A 15,130-nucleotide genomic window follows, 5' to 3' on the forward strand; every position below is an offset into this window, starting at 1 on the left:
AATAGAAATACAAATCATGCACTGCATGTGTTACAAATGTAACTGTACTATCCTGGGCAAATGTTAGATTGGAAGAATGTTCACTCTTTCCTAAAATAGCACTTTGTTTACCACTTCAGAATGTACTCATTCACATTAACAATTGAATTTAACATAAAAGTAACAAGACAGAATACAATCACTGTGTTTACATGATTCTAAAGGATCAGAGCAGGGGCTGGACTAGATCATCACCACAAATCCCCTTCCAAGCCCTACAATTCTGTGATTCTGTGAGTGAGAAGAGTTGGCAAAAACATATATTATAAGGCACAAAGGCGCAGCTCCAATAGAGGCAGGCACAGGCTTTGAAGGGACACATCCAGCTTATTCTCATGACTGCACTGCTGTAGCTATATTGCTGTCACAGCTCTTGAAGACTGAAGTCGTTTGGTGTACCTTCTTATAACCAAATTTCCTGACAATAGCACAGGCACATTTTTGGATTACAAGGTAGCATTTTCTAGGAACATTTTAAAAGAAAAACAAAAAGCAAAACCCACAACATTCAGAGTGCATCTTGTGTTCTCAGACACGAACAAGGCATTTCTTTGATTTTTGGTGGTCACTAATCTATCCCTTGGTTTAGCTCTGAATTTAGCATATTCTTTGTCAACACAGAAAAGCATGGTCTGTGAGGATACCTGGCTGTAATGGATCTTCAATATATAGCATTGATGGTCTATAGCCATCTAGCATGCTTTTTTGCACTTCGTCTTTGGCAACGTAAGAGCCACCATCCTTTATTCGGATTCCAGTCTTCAGATAATTGAAGTGGCGTCCATATAATTCAAAAAACTCTATTAAAAGAACACCATAGTTGGCATTGGGTGTGCAGGCATCTTCCCTGGGATGCAGCTATTGAAAAGAAAAAAAAAAAATAAAAAATTCTTAATTCTCCAGGTGCCTGTAAGTCCTCTTCTGTTTACCTTTGTATTCTTCTCTAATTCAAAGCAAGCAAGTTGAAATATAATAAGAAATACATAATAAGAAAGCAAACATATCTCAATGTAATAACTATTCTTGATAAAGGTGTCCTGCCTCTTTGAAACAAGACGTAATCAAAGCTTCTATAAACTCATTACCTCTTTACAACAAAGCTGGCAGGTATTTCTGCCTTTATATTTGAATTTTAAATGTTTCTAATGTTAATATACTTTGTATTTGAACTTTCAGTTCAGTACGTCAACTTCAGTGCCAACAACAGAGTTTGCACACACACGCAGAGTACTCCAAAATCAATTTGATCTTCAAAAAGCTGGGCTTGAAATACAAATACAGGATTTCAATTTACAAAGCTATACAAATTATCCCCCTTACTGTTAAGCACACAGCCTAAGAGATTACAAGTTGATTTTGTAGTTGATACAAAACTTGACTGGATCTATTTTTGCAAATGGAGATGCCACCAGTTACAACGAGGGGAAAAAAAAATGAAATAAAAAAAAGGAATGGGAGAGGTTCTGGTTTGTTTCCAAAAGATATGCCTGTTACCTTCACTTCTTTTCTGCTCAGTTGCCAACTGAAAACTGCAATGAGCCAACACTGATCTCCAGTTCAAGGCTCAGGTTTATAAGTAACTACAATGTGAAAAAGTACAAATATACACACATGCAGTATATACACACAGTATAAGATTAAATAGAAGAAAAAAAAAACAATAAGGCTAGAAAACAGAACTTGCTACTTTGTACTACTGCAGTATTTTCACAGCCCAAAACAACAAAATCGATTTAGCTTATGAACTCCGTTCTCTAACATTTAACAGGAAGTAAAATCTTTGTTCTATACCAGGTTAAAAACCTGAACAAGCAAATAAAATTCTGTTGTATTCATTTAACCACATACAGAATGTATGAGCTGGAAACCAAGTGTTATAAAGAACAGCTGTATCTAACACTAACTACCATGCTCAAGACCTGGTACTGATACACTAATGGATGTTCCAAACGCCTCCTCTAATTCCAGAAGCAGCAGTAAGGAAGACAGAACAGAAGACAGGTGAGATGTGACTATTTGTAAATGAAAAGGGGGTGCAAAACCACAATCAGAAGGGATTAAATTATTAAGTTTAACAACTAAATCCCTTAATATATGCCCATTAGCATCAACAGTAATAGATTTCATTAAGCTTACCTGAAGGAAACTGACAGCCATTAAAAAAAGACTATAAGAACCGATTCCACCTGTGAATACTTCATTAAGGTCCCTCTGCAACAGGAACTGTTTCAATACTAAAACTAGATATGGTAATACAGGATATTTCTGAAAAAGAAGAACAAAAGTGTTAGGGTAGCCTGATGCATATGAAAAATTGATGCTAAAAAGCCTGACATACAAACCTTCTGCCTAAAATTTGTATGAGCACACACAGACAGGACTAGACAGACAAGTACTCAAGACTATTATGCCAAAACTGAGCAAAGAATGAAGACTTTTTTTTCCTCCTATTAGACTTCTATAAGTTGAAGTACAAGACAGTGTAAAAGCAAACTGAGTTACTTTCATGCTTACTAATATATATACATAAAAGAACCGAAGATTGACAAGTTGAAATCCATACATCTAGCTCATCAGCAACAGAAAATCCCCCAACACTTGGAAGTTACCTTGCAACTCAATGACATTATCAAGACAGATGTACATGATTTCTCATCATTTTGATTCAGTGCTTGCTCTACTCAGACTCACAGAGTTTCCTGAAGGAGTTCTGCTTATCTAACTATTGAAAGACTTTCTTTTTCTTGTTAGTTTGGTGAAAAACAAAACAAAGCACTTAGCAGTAGAAAACCAACCCTGTATCGCCAAAATGAGACTGCACTTCATACCCTTACATAGAACATGAAAATCCAAGTAACATTTTCTACCATTTTCATAAAACATTTACCATCCTACTTAATCAGCATTCGTATGCTGGAAGAATATTCAATCTAGATTAAGATTATTCCTACCTGCTACAAGACTGCAGGGTATTACTGATTTTATGTTCACGGAACCATAGTTAAAGAGCAGAACGTTCAAAGTCAGTATTAGTGCATTTTCATCAGTCATTGTATTATTGCGACATTTCCATATGTACTCTCATTGTACATTTTACTCTCTCCATGTCTTTGATGGCAATAAACCTAAGAATTATGTAAAGTACTACCAGACAACAAAAAGTAACTGTGAAAGCTTATCTGCAGTGAAGATGCAGGTCAAAGTAAAACAGAATCAAATTAAGTCATTACATATCCAACTCTATAGCTCTAACATAGTATTGCCTAACCTTGATAAAATCTTTGATGAGCTGTGCTGCTTTAACCCCATTCTGTACGTTAAAACTGATATCAACTTTTACTTCCGTGAAGGAATCTGTCAGTTTAATAATAGGTACCTGCAAAAGAAAGACAGATTAAGTCAACACACTTCCAACACACATTTGTTTTCATCCTTAATGATATGCATCAATAAAACTGATATATCTATGAATTCAGAGAGAGAAGGTAAATAGAGAAAAGAGGACTCCTAACTAGTTATGAACACAGTCTGCCTACTTGTTCAAATTTTGCTTTGGTTAACTCATATATGTTGCTTTCAGTTTACTATACTGTTTTAACAGAACGTAACACATTAGCTTCAAAGTTCTTTATTTTACACCGGTTTTAGTTAGTTTCTGGTTCAGTTCTAGTAGGAGAAACAAACACCAGAGGGAGACAAATGCCTAAGAAATAAATGGTAACAGATATATTCCTAAGAAAAGACACAGATTCCTCAGCAAAATTATCTTTAAACAAGAAGCAGAAGGTATTGAGAGCACTCTATTGCATCTCCGCCTGCGTGATTTCCAAATTATGTCCTTTACTAATGATAGCAATCAGACACCTGTTTAAACTTCAACACCCTTAACACAGTCTTGAAACAAGCAAAATGGAGAAGTCAGAATAGAATTAATCCCATCCTGCACAAGAAATACCATTAAATATTTATGCCATACTTACACCGTACTTATTACTTCTATATGAAAGCATATTATGTTTGCTTACTTGCAATAAAAAGTACATATATTTCACTTACACATGTAGAAACTGCCCAGAAATCCACAAGTTTGATCATAATGACTCACCTCAATAACTAGCATAACCACACTTGAAAGCAAGCATATGCTGCACTGTGTGGAAACTTCGAAGACTTTTTCCAAAATAGAAGAAATGTTTCTTTTGGAACACCAATTATTTTGTCAGAAATAAAACCATCATTAAACAAAAAGGTTCTATTTTGAATGTGTATGTGAAGTAACTTCTGCTTATGAGTATTTATCCTTTTAACAGTGATATTCCTTTGGCTAGATATTTAGCTTAGAACAAGGAAACACCCTCCTTTCCCAAACTTACAGTTGCTTTATCTAAAACTTTTACTGAGTTTTCATCTGCTACATTGTGCTTTCTAAGAGCTTCTTCCAAGGTCCAAAGAGGTAACGTCTCCCATTTTCCAAACACAACTAAGTCAATATCGCTGAAATGAAAACATAAATACATTCAAATTAATACACCAAAAAAACAATTGATATCCACATGTAACTAGAAGTAAGCTGATGGAATGCAGCTTAGCCAAATACTTTATTCTTTATGTTCTTTGGAAAGGGGTCGGGGCGAACTCTTATGCTTGGGAAGATAAAGAGCATTTCAGATTATCAAGAGCAGAGGACTGATACATGTACAAATCAACCAACTTGCCAAAGTCAGACATGAGTCTCCTCACATCACACAGTCAGCAGAGAGGGATCAGTTTCTCCAGAATAATTCAAAGCAAGAAAGCAAATAATTGTGAATCATCTTTGGGCTGTATTCATCATTAAGGTCAACTTAACAGCTAGTCACTGAAAGGGAAAGCCCTGCTCCCCATCTTCCTCTCCCAGATGCATAGTCCTGTCTTCTTTACTCCAGGTCTGGTATTTGTCTAATCTACAGCAAATCAATTCATATACTAATGAACCTGGCAGAAACCGATACTCGCTCAGCCCCTCTCCCTCCACACACAAAAAAAGCCAAACCCAAAACAAAACACCACACTCTGGGGGTAATTTCCTGCCTCCTCACGACTCAAAGGGTGCTTTCTGGGTGATCCGCACACCAGAGTGGGTGCGTGGTAAGCAGCTGGCATGTACCGCTAACAACAGGGAGCAGGAAAGAAGAGAGAGAAATGTGGCAACTTTTCAGGAAGCAACAAGCTGTTAAATAAGATCAAACCTTCTAATTAACTTCACTCATTAACTCAGCTCCTTGAAGAAGTACCTCCATCCCTCTACACTTCCCGCCAACGCACGCTGACATTCATTTGGCTACGCAGGGAGCTGAAACCCTAATTACTCCTTTTTCCTCTTTGCTTCTCAACTTTTTTCTTGATTTCCTATGCAAAGAAGGCAAGCATATAACCCTGTAGTTAAGTGTAGCCAAGGTCACTTCAGAAATATGGAGAACTGCATAACAGAATATGGTTTAACAAAAAAAGAACATAAGAACACTACTCCCCCCATTCTTTCCCCCCTCACATAGGTTTTATAGGTTTGCTCACAACAATGCTTTAACATTCTCAAAGCATTCAAAGAAACGACATCTGAAACATCTCTTGACAACAACTACTGGTAGCAACAGGCAAGTTCAGCACCAGTTCAACTGCATACCATTTAGCTGACAAGGACAGGCAGCATTCAGCAAGTTTCTAAAAACCACATTAAAACCTGACTGGAGAGCAGGAAAAGGTGCTGAACACTTCTAATTTACGTTAACTAAACTAGTGTTTAACACACTGGTGATGCTGATGGTGGGAGTAGGAGACATCTTTCTGATGTACATTAAGAAAGAAAAGGCAGCTCTCATCACCTTGAATATACAAATTACCTGCGAGATAGTACAAAGATCCAGAAGCTGAACAACCACATACGCTGATACTGAAGATTTCGTGTAAGTAGAAGGAGATTAGAGAAATTCTAGCACAGAGTAACACAATTAAAAACACACCACAGGCCTCTTTGAGTTCAAGGACCTGAAATCTAGGCTGACTATTGAGTTACCAGTGAGAGGGAAAAAACAGCGCAAAGAGAAGCTCTGTTAGAATGCAACAGTGAATTAATTACCAACATGCGAATGTTGGCTATTTTGAAATTTAGGAAAGAACTGCCACAGGAAGATGTTCCATAAGTCTACACTGTTTTCAAAGTACCTGCATTTATCTCTGCCAAAAATTCATTTGAAACCAATAAGGAGAAAACAAAGTATATGGAATCAAGTAGAAAACAACAAACCTTTTTTTGTTATTGCATCAACTTCAAAACAATCAAGCAAACGCAGTACAGAACTATAGCTACCAGTCATGTGGATAGGAATCTCCTGCACTATCAGTGTACAATCAAGTTTAATTAAGCCCATTTAAAATCTATGTGAAAAGGCTGAGAATGAGGCCAAGCATGAAAACAAAATATATTGGTGGACCTTCTAACTTTTTAAACAAAAAAAAAGGACCAATTCAGGCTTTCTGCAATATCTTAGACTAAAACAGTCCAAGTAGAAGTCTCAGTCTGACATCAGGAGGTGAGATGACTCAGGTATCAATCACAGCCAGTACTGGATAATATTTACCCACGTTCCCAAAGAGTATTTTGGAATACCTACAGAACCGAATTAAAATCTCAAACTTTTGCTACAGAAATGTCTTTATTTACTGCAGCCATTTAAGCCCTTCATTCTGATTTTTTTAAATCTTCAATACTAACATTAACACGGTAGCCCTGCATGTTTTCATCTCTAGATGATGAAATTCAGCTTTTCTGTTAAAGCTGACTTCTTATTTTGGTTCAGTCTCTTAATAAAGTCAAATCACATTTTTCTTTTCTTTTAACAATGTAGTAATTCAGATCTTTTACTGATAATGTGAAGCCTACATAGATGCATTAGAGTTAATAGCATTAATTACTGTATTTCTGCACATTCTGCAGAGTATTAATAGCACAACGCTTTCTTAATAAAAGAAGTGTATGGACATATGTGCACCAGTAACAGATACTGGGATACTGGACAAATCACTACAGCAGTACAGATTCCACAGGATATCCTTACTGTATGAAATTTATACGACAAAACTACTAACCTTGTAGGTAAATATAAACCAGTTTTAAAACTTCCAAATATCTGCACCTGAAACACAAGAGCAAAGCGTAAGAAATCAGATTTGCAGGTTTCAGAAGACAAATTTATGCAGTTGTCTGTAAGGGTTGATTACTGCTACCCTCCATTGGTAGAATTTGGTACTGCTAGCTGGTACGTTGTAAAAGAAAACACACTTTTCTGTCAAAGCATTTACATATCTAATGTAGCATACATAGTTAATTATTACATAAGCACAGATAATAACAGTACTTCGACTTTTCTCCTACTAAACGTTCTCTGTAAAACTTCTGATGTTACCATAGCCAAGTTTGGCAAAAGCCATAAACCAGATGATTTTTAAACACTAATGACTGACAGAGCACACACAAAAGACAAAAATATTATTACATCAATTCAGTTTTTGCTCAAATTAAACCCTTCTGTTTTTAAACACATTGTCAGAATTTAGCTCTATATACTTTTGTTGCTTTGTATTCCTAAAAATAATAAAAATTAAACTCAATAGTTTTTGTTGTCATTGTGTTTGGTGTTTTTTTTCCTGAATTATAGATAGCACAACTCTCTCCTAAAATATCAACAAAATCACTTCAGGAATTCTCACATCATGCACATTCATTGTGCTGGATTTTTACTAGCACTGGAAGTTTATAACATTGTATTTGCTTAAAAAATGTATTGCAAGCTGTCCAAAACCTCAATCTTCTTAATGTACCCAAGCCTCACTGGGAGGTCAGACTCATAATCCAAGTCTCAGAGGGGACTGTAGAGACTTCAAAGGTAAGTTATCTACATGCTTGGACTAATTTTCAATTAGACTGTCTTCTGATGTGTTTCCTGGAGCCACCTTACAGTTGCATATTCTGCTTTAATGAGTCTCATGAAATAGCTTGATTTCCACCTATGTGCATGTCAAATGACCCACTTTTCATATTTTTTTCCCTTTGGGATAAGAAAAGAGGGAGATAGGAAAAAGATGATGTTCTGTAAATAAGTGCTTTTATACTTTAAAAGACTAAGAAGCAGTACACAAATGCTTCCTCTTGATTATTTTGCATCACTCATTCTTTAACCTTTCTCACTCCTAAAGCCAACAAAAAGCACACGACTACAGTAAACTTAATGTTCAAAGTCCACAGCTGCTCACACCACAAAGGATTGCAAGAGATGTTACTGCACCAGTGTCGATATTTTACTAGACCTTGACAAAAGCAGAAAGACAAGACACGATAAAGATAGAAATGTAACAAAAATAACAATAATTCTAAACTTATGATAATAGAAAAAGCACTCTCTCTCAAACTGTTTGGATCCAGCCAGATCAGGATTTATTCCACCACTAAAAACGTCTGAGAAGTACTTTTGCATAATAAAGCAAACACTGTGGATGGGTTAAGAAAGTCCAAACATGCTTTCACATTACTAAACAAAGGAGCGTGTTCCACTCGACAGCAAAGAAAGCTCTTATTGAATAAACAACCCTGAAAATATTCATAAACTTACTGATACAACATATATGACCTTTGCTGAAAGGAATGAGAGAACATCTGCTATTGTACAATTATTTGGAGTATGAGAAACTGAATTATTATAAAAGAAACCCACACCCACACTCCAATCCCTCTCTTATCCATCAGAACTACAGAGATGGAAAAGGAAGAATGGGGACAGCAGAACAGATATTGTAAAAAATTTTGGTTTACTATCAAAGTAGAATTTAATCCATTGTAGTTGTATAGCCATTTTCACATTAAAAGCACCCCAAATGCGGGATACTGTTATGAGAGATGTGTTGGTTTTTACACTCTGCCAATACTGTTCACTTTCTTTTTATTCTGTGTAGACAGAGGTAAGAATACACGTTCATAAGACAGCATTTCACAGTACTGTAATGGACTCCTAATGCCGTCAGTATTTATCTCCATAAACTTGTTCAAGTTAAATTCCCAGGTTCCTGAAGGAGCTCTAATAATGGTATGTGTCCAAATACATCCTCACTACGCAGAACAGAACTCGGAAACCCACAAAACATTGAGAAGTCTGTGCTATCCAAATCCCCACATCAGGACAAAGAACAAGTCTATCCACAGCCAATTTAAATTCCTCTTTCTGTTACATCATTAAGTTAAAATACTGAATTTTCTTAAGTCTATAAAAATAAATACAGTCCTACTATTTCCAATCGCAGTACTTTTATAACCAAAGTGCATGAGGTATGCAACACTACCTCAATGAGGCCAGACACTCAGACATAAAGTTGTGGGCATTATGACAAATGCATCCCAAACTCCATTGAAGTACTTGTTGAACTCTCCATTTTTCAGATTCAACTACTCAAAAACCATTGTGCCTTTGTTAAATGCCTTCATCTAATGTTTTGGGCTGTTCAGTTCCAGTGTAATTAAAGCCTTTCTTATGGTCAGAGCGTTGCTGATGCCAAGAACAGTTCTCACTTACTAGGAATGTTTCCTTCTAAGCACATTCCCTTGAGTAAGAGAGCAAATGACACAATTGCTAACTTCTATAAATAAAGTAACAGTTTAGGATACCTAGTTTTACCCCTCTCCATCTGTTTTTTTCAGCCTTTTCTGAAGCGGAACAAGAAAACAGTGTACACACATTCCACACTATCCCTATACGACTGGATTCATGCAGCCTGATTTTACTTCCCGTGGTATCAGATTTTTACAACATACACAAAGGTGAATGTGTATGTTTGAGAGTTGATTCTAGCTGGATTTGGATTTGCTGCACCTATCAGTCAAAGTGAACAGCTTAAACATTAACTTATCACTTTACACTACAGCTACTGCAGAGGACATTGGACCAGATACCGCTCACCTTCTCAGAGCATGTACTCAGTACTCAAACTTTGAAAGTACTAAACCAGTAAGATTTTCAAAAGGTTAGTGATTAACTGAAAAGACTGGAAAATTACAGATGGCCACCAAAGTTAAAATGGTTGAGTTCAGCAGTTAGTTCCCAAGCAGGTCTGTAAAGTATTAGAAAAATGACATGACCATAATAGGCAGGTTATAAGCTGGCAAAATTCCAGTTCTTAAAAAGATTATGGCTTCAAAAAAACCAGTATCATTATGTTAGATAAAAAATGTTTTCTCAATGGCCCAAAGTCATATACTTAAAAAATAATAATAATAAAAAATAAAAAAATATATATTTTTTACATATAAAACATCTGGCTCCCATAGGCCAAGTCTGTCCTACAAATGGTTGGAACACCTGGAAAGCAGTAAATTCTGGTGTACCACTCAAAATTCTAGCAGTAGCAAAGAAAGATCCCCAAGTAGTAAATCCACTCACCCCCATGACACTAGTAAGCCTACAGCACGTAAACTTGTCTCTGGGTAACAGTGGCATCTTTTCTAGGCTGAAAATGATGCGTTTCCTCAGTGAAAACCCTGACTACAAGACTTTGGCAAGATGCACCATAGTTAAGAGCTGCTCAAGGCCAGCACTGCTTCCTGTCACAGTGGCACCCCACCACTCCTGCTCTTGAACAGGGCCTACATACTTGTTTCCTCACGGTTACATGAGAGCTACGCAACACCACTGAGATATACTGAGTTCCATTAGAAAAACTACTGCTTTATCCTCAAAGAGAAAATCACTCAATGTATAGTACTGACTGCACCGATCCCCCAAAATTCTGCGACGAAGCCTTTGACTGATGGGAGTGTGCTCTATGCATGTTATAATCACTAACACACTGTAACACATGAACTACCTTGAAGACAGCAGTACATTTTACACATTAAAACAAACACATACACAGAGCTCATATTGAATTCCAGTAGTCATTCTGCCAGTCTCTAAAAACACTACCCAAAAAAACCCAAAAATGTTAGGAAGATCTGAAATGAATAGCAGGTTAAAGTCACTCATGTCACAACATTACCATCTACTGTGGCAGGATCAAAGTGCATTCCTTAAACTAAAGAGCCTGTTGTCTGAATTTGGTTTGTTGTTCTGCTTAGCAAGTCTTTATTTTGAGCTACTGTTATCTATATTTATCTGTAGATAAATGACTGAGGATACAAATCTGCATTCTGGAAACAAACACCATGTTAGTAGAGACAATTACGCTAAAAACCCAACAGTGTCTCCATAAAAATTTCTTGAGATGTAAAAGAAGCTTTTCTAGTTTCTTTTCAATCCATCATTTATCATAAACAATACAAACCATAAATACATAGCTCATAAATACAGAGGAGAAACTTGTTTCAGTTGAACAAAGCACTGGCAAAAACCTACCTTCAATGGAAAGTGGCATTAGAGATTTAAAGCTCAATACATAGTGAAAAAATCTGCAGACTTGGGTTTGTTTGGTGGGTTTTTTTTGTTTGTTTGTTTCTCCTGTAAGAAACCTGGATCATTTGTAAGATATTTCAATTCAGTTTAACTACCCGTTATGGTCTGCATAGCACAGCATCGTCAGCATTCCACCTTCAGAGACTTATTCAAGACTGCAGGTCTTTGCACTAGAAGCCCTGCTACAGACTCTTTCAGTCAAGCTATGAGTTTCAGATTTTTACTTTTTTTAACACAGTACTGTATAAGCATGTCTGCCTGCCTGATAAGTTTACCTTCATCTTAATATTAATGAGATTAAACATAACCTTGCCATACCTTACATCTTTTCTTTGACTACAGGTCTAGCTTGTCTTTGTTCTTTTTTGTTCTCAGGTGTGATATAAAACGTTGACCTATATTACCATAGAAATAAATATCACCTCTCTTATTTGACTAGAAAGCCTTTTTTTTTTTTTTTAATGAGAGAATAAACAGTTTTTTTCACTATTCAATACTTCAAAGACTGAACAGGCACAAAATGTTATCTTTCATATTTTAACAAACAGAACAGTGTCCTACTCACATCTGCATTAGGCCAGAGTTCCTTTATAACGTTTTCTATCCTGTTCACCACTTCCATCCGCATTCTCTCTTCTTCATGTCTGGGAGACATATACTTGTAAAAGTCAATGATTTCTTCATGAAGACTGGAAGAAAAAACAAACAAACTCCTAGTTAAGGACCAGTCTATGAGCATAATGCAATACTTCACAAGATTTAGTTTCTCATTAGTTTCCATACATTAACTTGCATCACAGGTACAGAAGCAAATCTATGCCAAAGTACCTTTGCATTGAAGTTGCACTGCGTAAAGTCAGCATTATACAGAACATTTCAGTCTTCAACTAAGTATGCAGCTGTAAGCTCAAAGCACACCCAGCTCAAAAGCTCCAAGAAGAGGTTTTCAGCCAGCACCTCCCAGCCCACCCCTGGCACCACTGGGGGAGTTCCAGGCATCAGTCTATGTCCAGCCCCAAGCTTTCAGAAAAGTTTATAGTAATTGTGCCAGTACTAGAGCTTGAAAAACTGCTTCTTTTACTGTTTAGACAAGACACAAACTGAATAAGCATTCTCTCCCCGTAACAAGCAAGTAAGTAGTACACACACACAGCAGCTGTGCTTCAGAAACTGCCTGACAAGCACACAACCAACTTGGCAGATGTGAGCTACCCTGTTACATGTGCTGCTCACAGTCAGCGAGCTACATTTACATCGCTTTCACTACAGCTGCAATAACAAAGTCTTCACACAGTGCCACCAATGTGGAGACTTCTGTAGTGTCATCATCAGCTTGACTTGTATTCAAAAAAGCAGACACAAAAAAAACCCTTAGTTCCATCAAAATACATCTGGCACACAGTAGTAAAATTAATTTCATTGTTCCTTGTAATGATCATTACAGTAACAGTTATTCTATTTAAATGTATTGTTTCTAGTTTCCAAGCACACACACACAGCCCTCCTTCAAGCTCCAAGGGCCCACCATTCACAAAAGCAAATCCTTAGATCAGACACAGAATCCAACACTTCCCCACTGCACACACGTATAAATCAATCACATGTTGATAACTGAAAACTGTATAAAGGTCAAAAGAACAGACAGAAACATCTGAAAGGTGCATTTAACAGAGCTGGAGTATGGACAGTACTCAGTCCATCACTTGTCTTGCATTCTTCAGCACTGCATGTTACAAACAACATAAGCTTATTTATGTAAGAGACTGAGGAATGAAATACCTATGTTACTTTTTATCCAGCTTTTATTGGAATTAGATCTAACATCTGCCTGACAACTGTACTAATAGCCCATTAGCCTGGGATGGCAAACACCACGGGCTCTCTATGGCTGATGCAAAAAGAAAAACGCCTCTGGAAAAGCTCCTCACAGGGATGCAGCCAGGATACCCTCAGAGGGAACCTCACCAAAGCCTCAAGTCCAGACTTGGGGCAGCCTGGCTACACCCACAGCACCATTTTGCCTACAGCGATGTTTTTAACAAGGCAGAACTGAGTGTGCACAGGCTGTCAGAGGGTACATGACGGCACAGGCCCAGCACAAGATAAAACTGAGGGACCTGGGGGTACATGAACATATTGCACAGCACAACCCTTCTGCCAGCTGCTCGTGGCCCCGGCTGCTACTGGGCTTCCAGGGCCGAGCTGCACTCTCAGCTCAACTTCAGAATACTGCCACCAGGAGGTTTAAATCCCTGAAGCCAAATGAAGTCTGTGCTATTCAGACACTGCAGGTCTCAGTGCCTCCTCTATTAATGCAGCCACACAATGCTCCTATAGAGATAAATACATAAGCTAGCACATCCTTTGGAAGCATGTAACTACTGAGGTGCTACACATAAGTATCATACATACCTACGTCTGGATCACTCTTATCCTTAGGTAGCCATGCAAGTTCTTATGGTGAAGAGAAGAAATTAAGCAGGACGCAAACACAGACACTGAACGCTGCTACACAGCATAGACACAGCAAGAATGAAATGGGAACTTTCTCAGCGATACAAGACCGGCTTTAAGAGCACTTTGCAGCCCTCAGTGTGCCAGGTGGAAACCTGCCGAGCCCCAGGAGCACCGTGCTGCAGAGCACAGCCCTCAGCTCCACCTGGAACTGCACTTCCCTGCCCACTACAACTGCTGCCAACAAGTGAGAGAATGATTAATCAAAGACAAGATAAACAGAAGCAGCAACATGCAGATTTCAGAGCAAGACAACACAACTCGGTAGCATGACTCCAATTAACGCAGAGTTAACTTGAGTTGTATTGAAAATTAAAACCCAAGGTTATTCACTGTCTTAATCAACATCTATAGCTGCTCTTTTTCTAAACAATTTGTTGAGATTAATGGAGCCTGTTGTCTAAAGTCTCTAGTGGAATTTTGTATCTTCAGCTGAAATGAAGATCAAAGAGACCAAGAAGTTATTTTTGGCATCATAACAGTATTTTGTTATTGAATGCCACTACGTTCATTAGTTATTTAAGATAAAAGTCCTTAAAAGGAGGTTTGTTTTTAAAAGGAAATTACACCGTAATAAACCTGATGACAGCACATAGGGCTATTCCACTTGGCTTTAGAATCACACTGAAGCTACTGACACCCTAGAGCTGCTTAGAATGCATGAAGAGAGTACTCTGCAATGCCTAAGTGCATTAGTTTACTTTACTTATTACAGTAAATAAATAAGCATGCCTTTGTCCTGTATTCAAGGAAGTCTTAACATGTGGAGAAAAATACACCTTTCAGTTGCTCTGAGTTTGCCTTAAAACCAAGTACCACCAGTATCGTGTCCTGCTTTCAAACCACATTGAGTTCACTACAATTTTACGGACCAAACAGAACTGAAGCTACAGAAAAAAAGATGCCACTGAATCCAATGGATTGTAGTGTTTGTTATGTTTACCTGACGGCAAAAATGAGGCATCAATAAAAAAGTAAACGGCGGTCACAGAAGTTGTAATGACAAAAAGGACATCACACGGCAACAGCCCCGAACAGTGAGGGACACAAAGCCTGAGACTCACACCAATAAGGCAGAAAGCTGCAAGTAATAGGGAATGCAGGAC

The 15,130-nt window shown here is 37.5% G+C and overlaps 1 protein-coding gene across 7 annotated transcripts in view; it reads right to left on the reverse strand.

Annotated features, from left to right (window-relative positions):
• The window catches only part of TENT4B (terminal nucleotidyltransferase 4B), a 36,927-nt gene that overhangs the window by 7,611 nt on the left and 14,186 nt on the right, over window positions 1-15,130 (reverse strand). For 5 of the 7 annotated variants that reach the window (XR_014947489.1, XR_014947488.1, XR_014947490.1 and 2 more), the window contains exons 2-7: window positions 12,076-12,199; window positions 7,165-7,211; window positions 4,413-4,533; window positions 3,308-3,415; window positions 2,176-2,304; window positions 684-897 (exon numbers count right to left, since the gene is read on the reverse strand). Coding sequence is in view for 4 of the 7 variants with exons in the window: in XM_015873509.3 (XP_015728995.2) it covers window positions 684-897; window positions 2,176-2,304; window positions 3,308-3,415; window positions 4,413-4,533; window positions 7,165-7,211; window positions 12,076-12,199 (743 nt within the window). In the remaining 3 variants the exon portion in view is untranslated. Of the gene's footprint in view, window positions 1-683; window positions 898-2,175; window positions 2,305-3,307; window positions 3,416-4,412; window positions 4,534-4,750; window positions 5,358-7,164; window positions 7,212-12,075; window positions 12,200-13,922; window positions 14,138-15,130 lie in introns of those variants that run through there. The other 2 variants (XM_085551029.1, XM_085551030.1) reach the window with 2 other exon arrangements.

This window comes from Coturnix japonica, chromosome 6, assembly GCF_054131305.1.
Source record: "Coturnix japonica strain WE chromosome 6, WE-NBRP24, whole genome shotgun sequence".
NCBI classification, from domain to species: domain Eukaryota; kingdom Metazoa; phylum Chordata; class Aves; order Galliformes; family Phasianidae; genus Coturnix; species Coturnix japonica.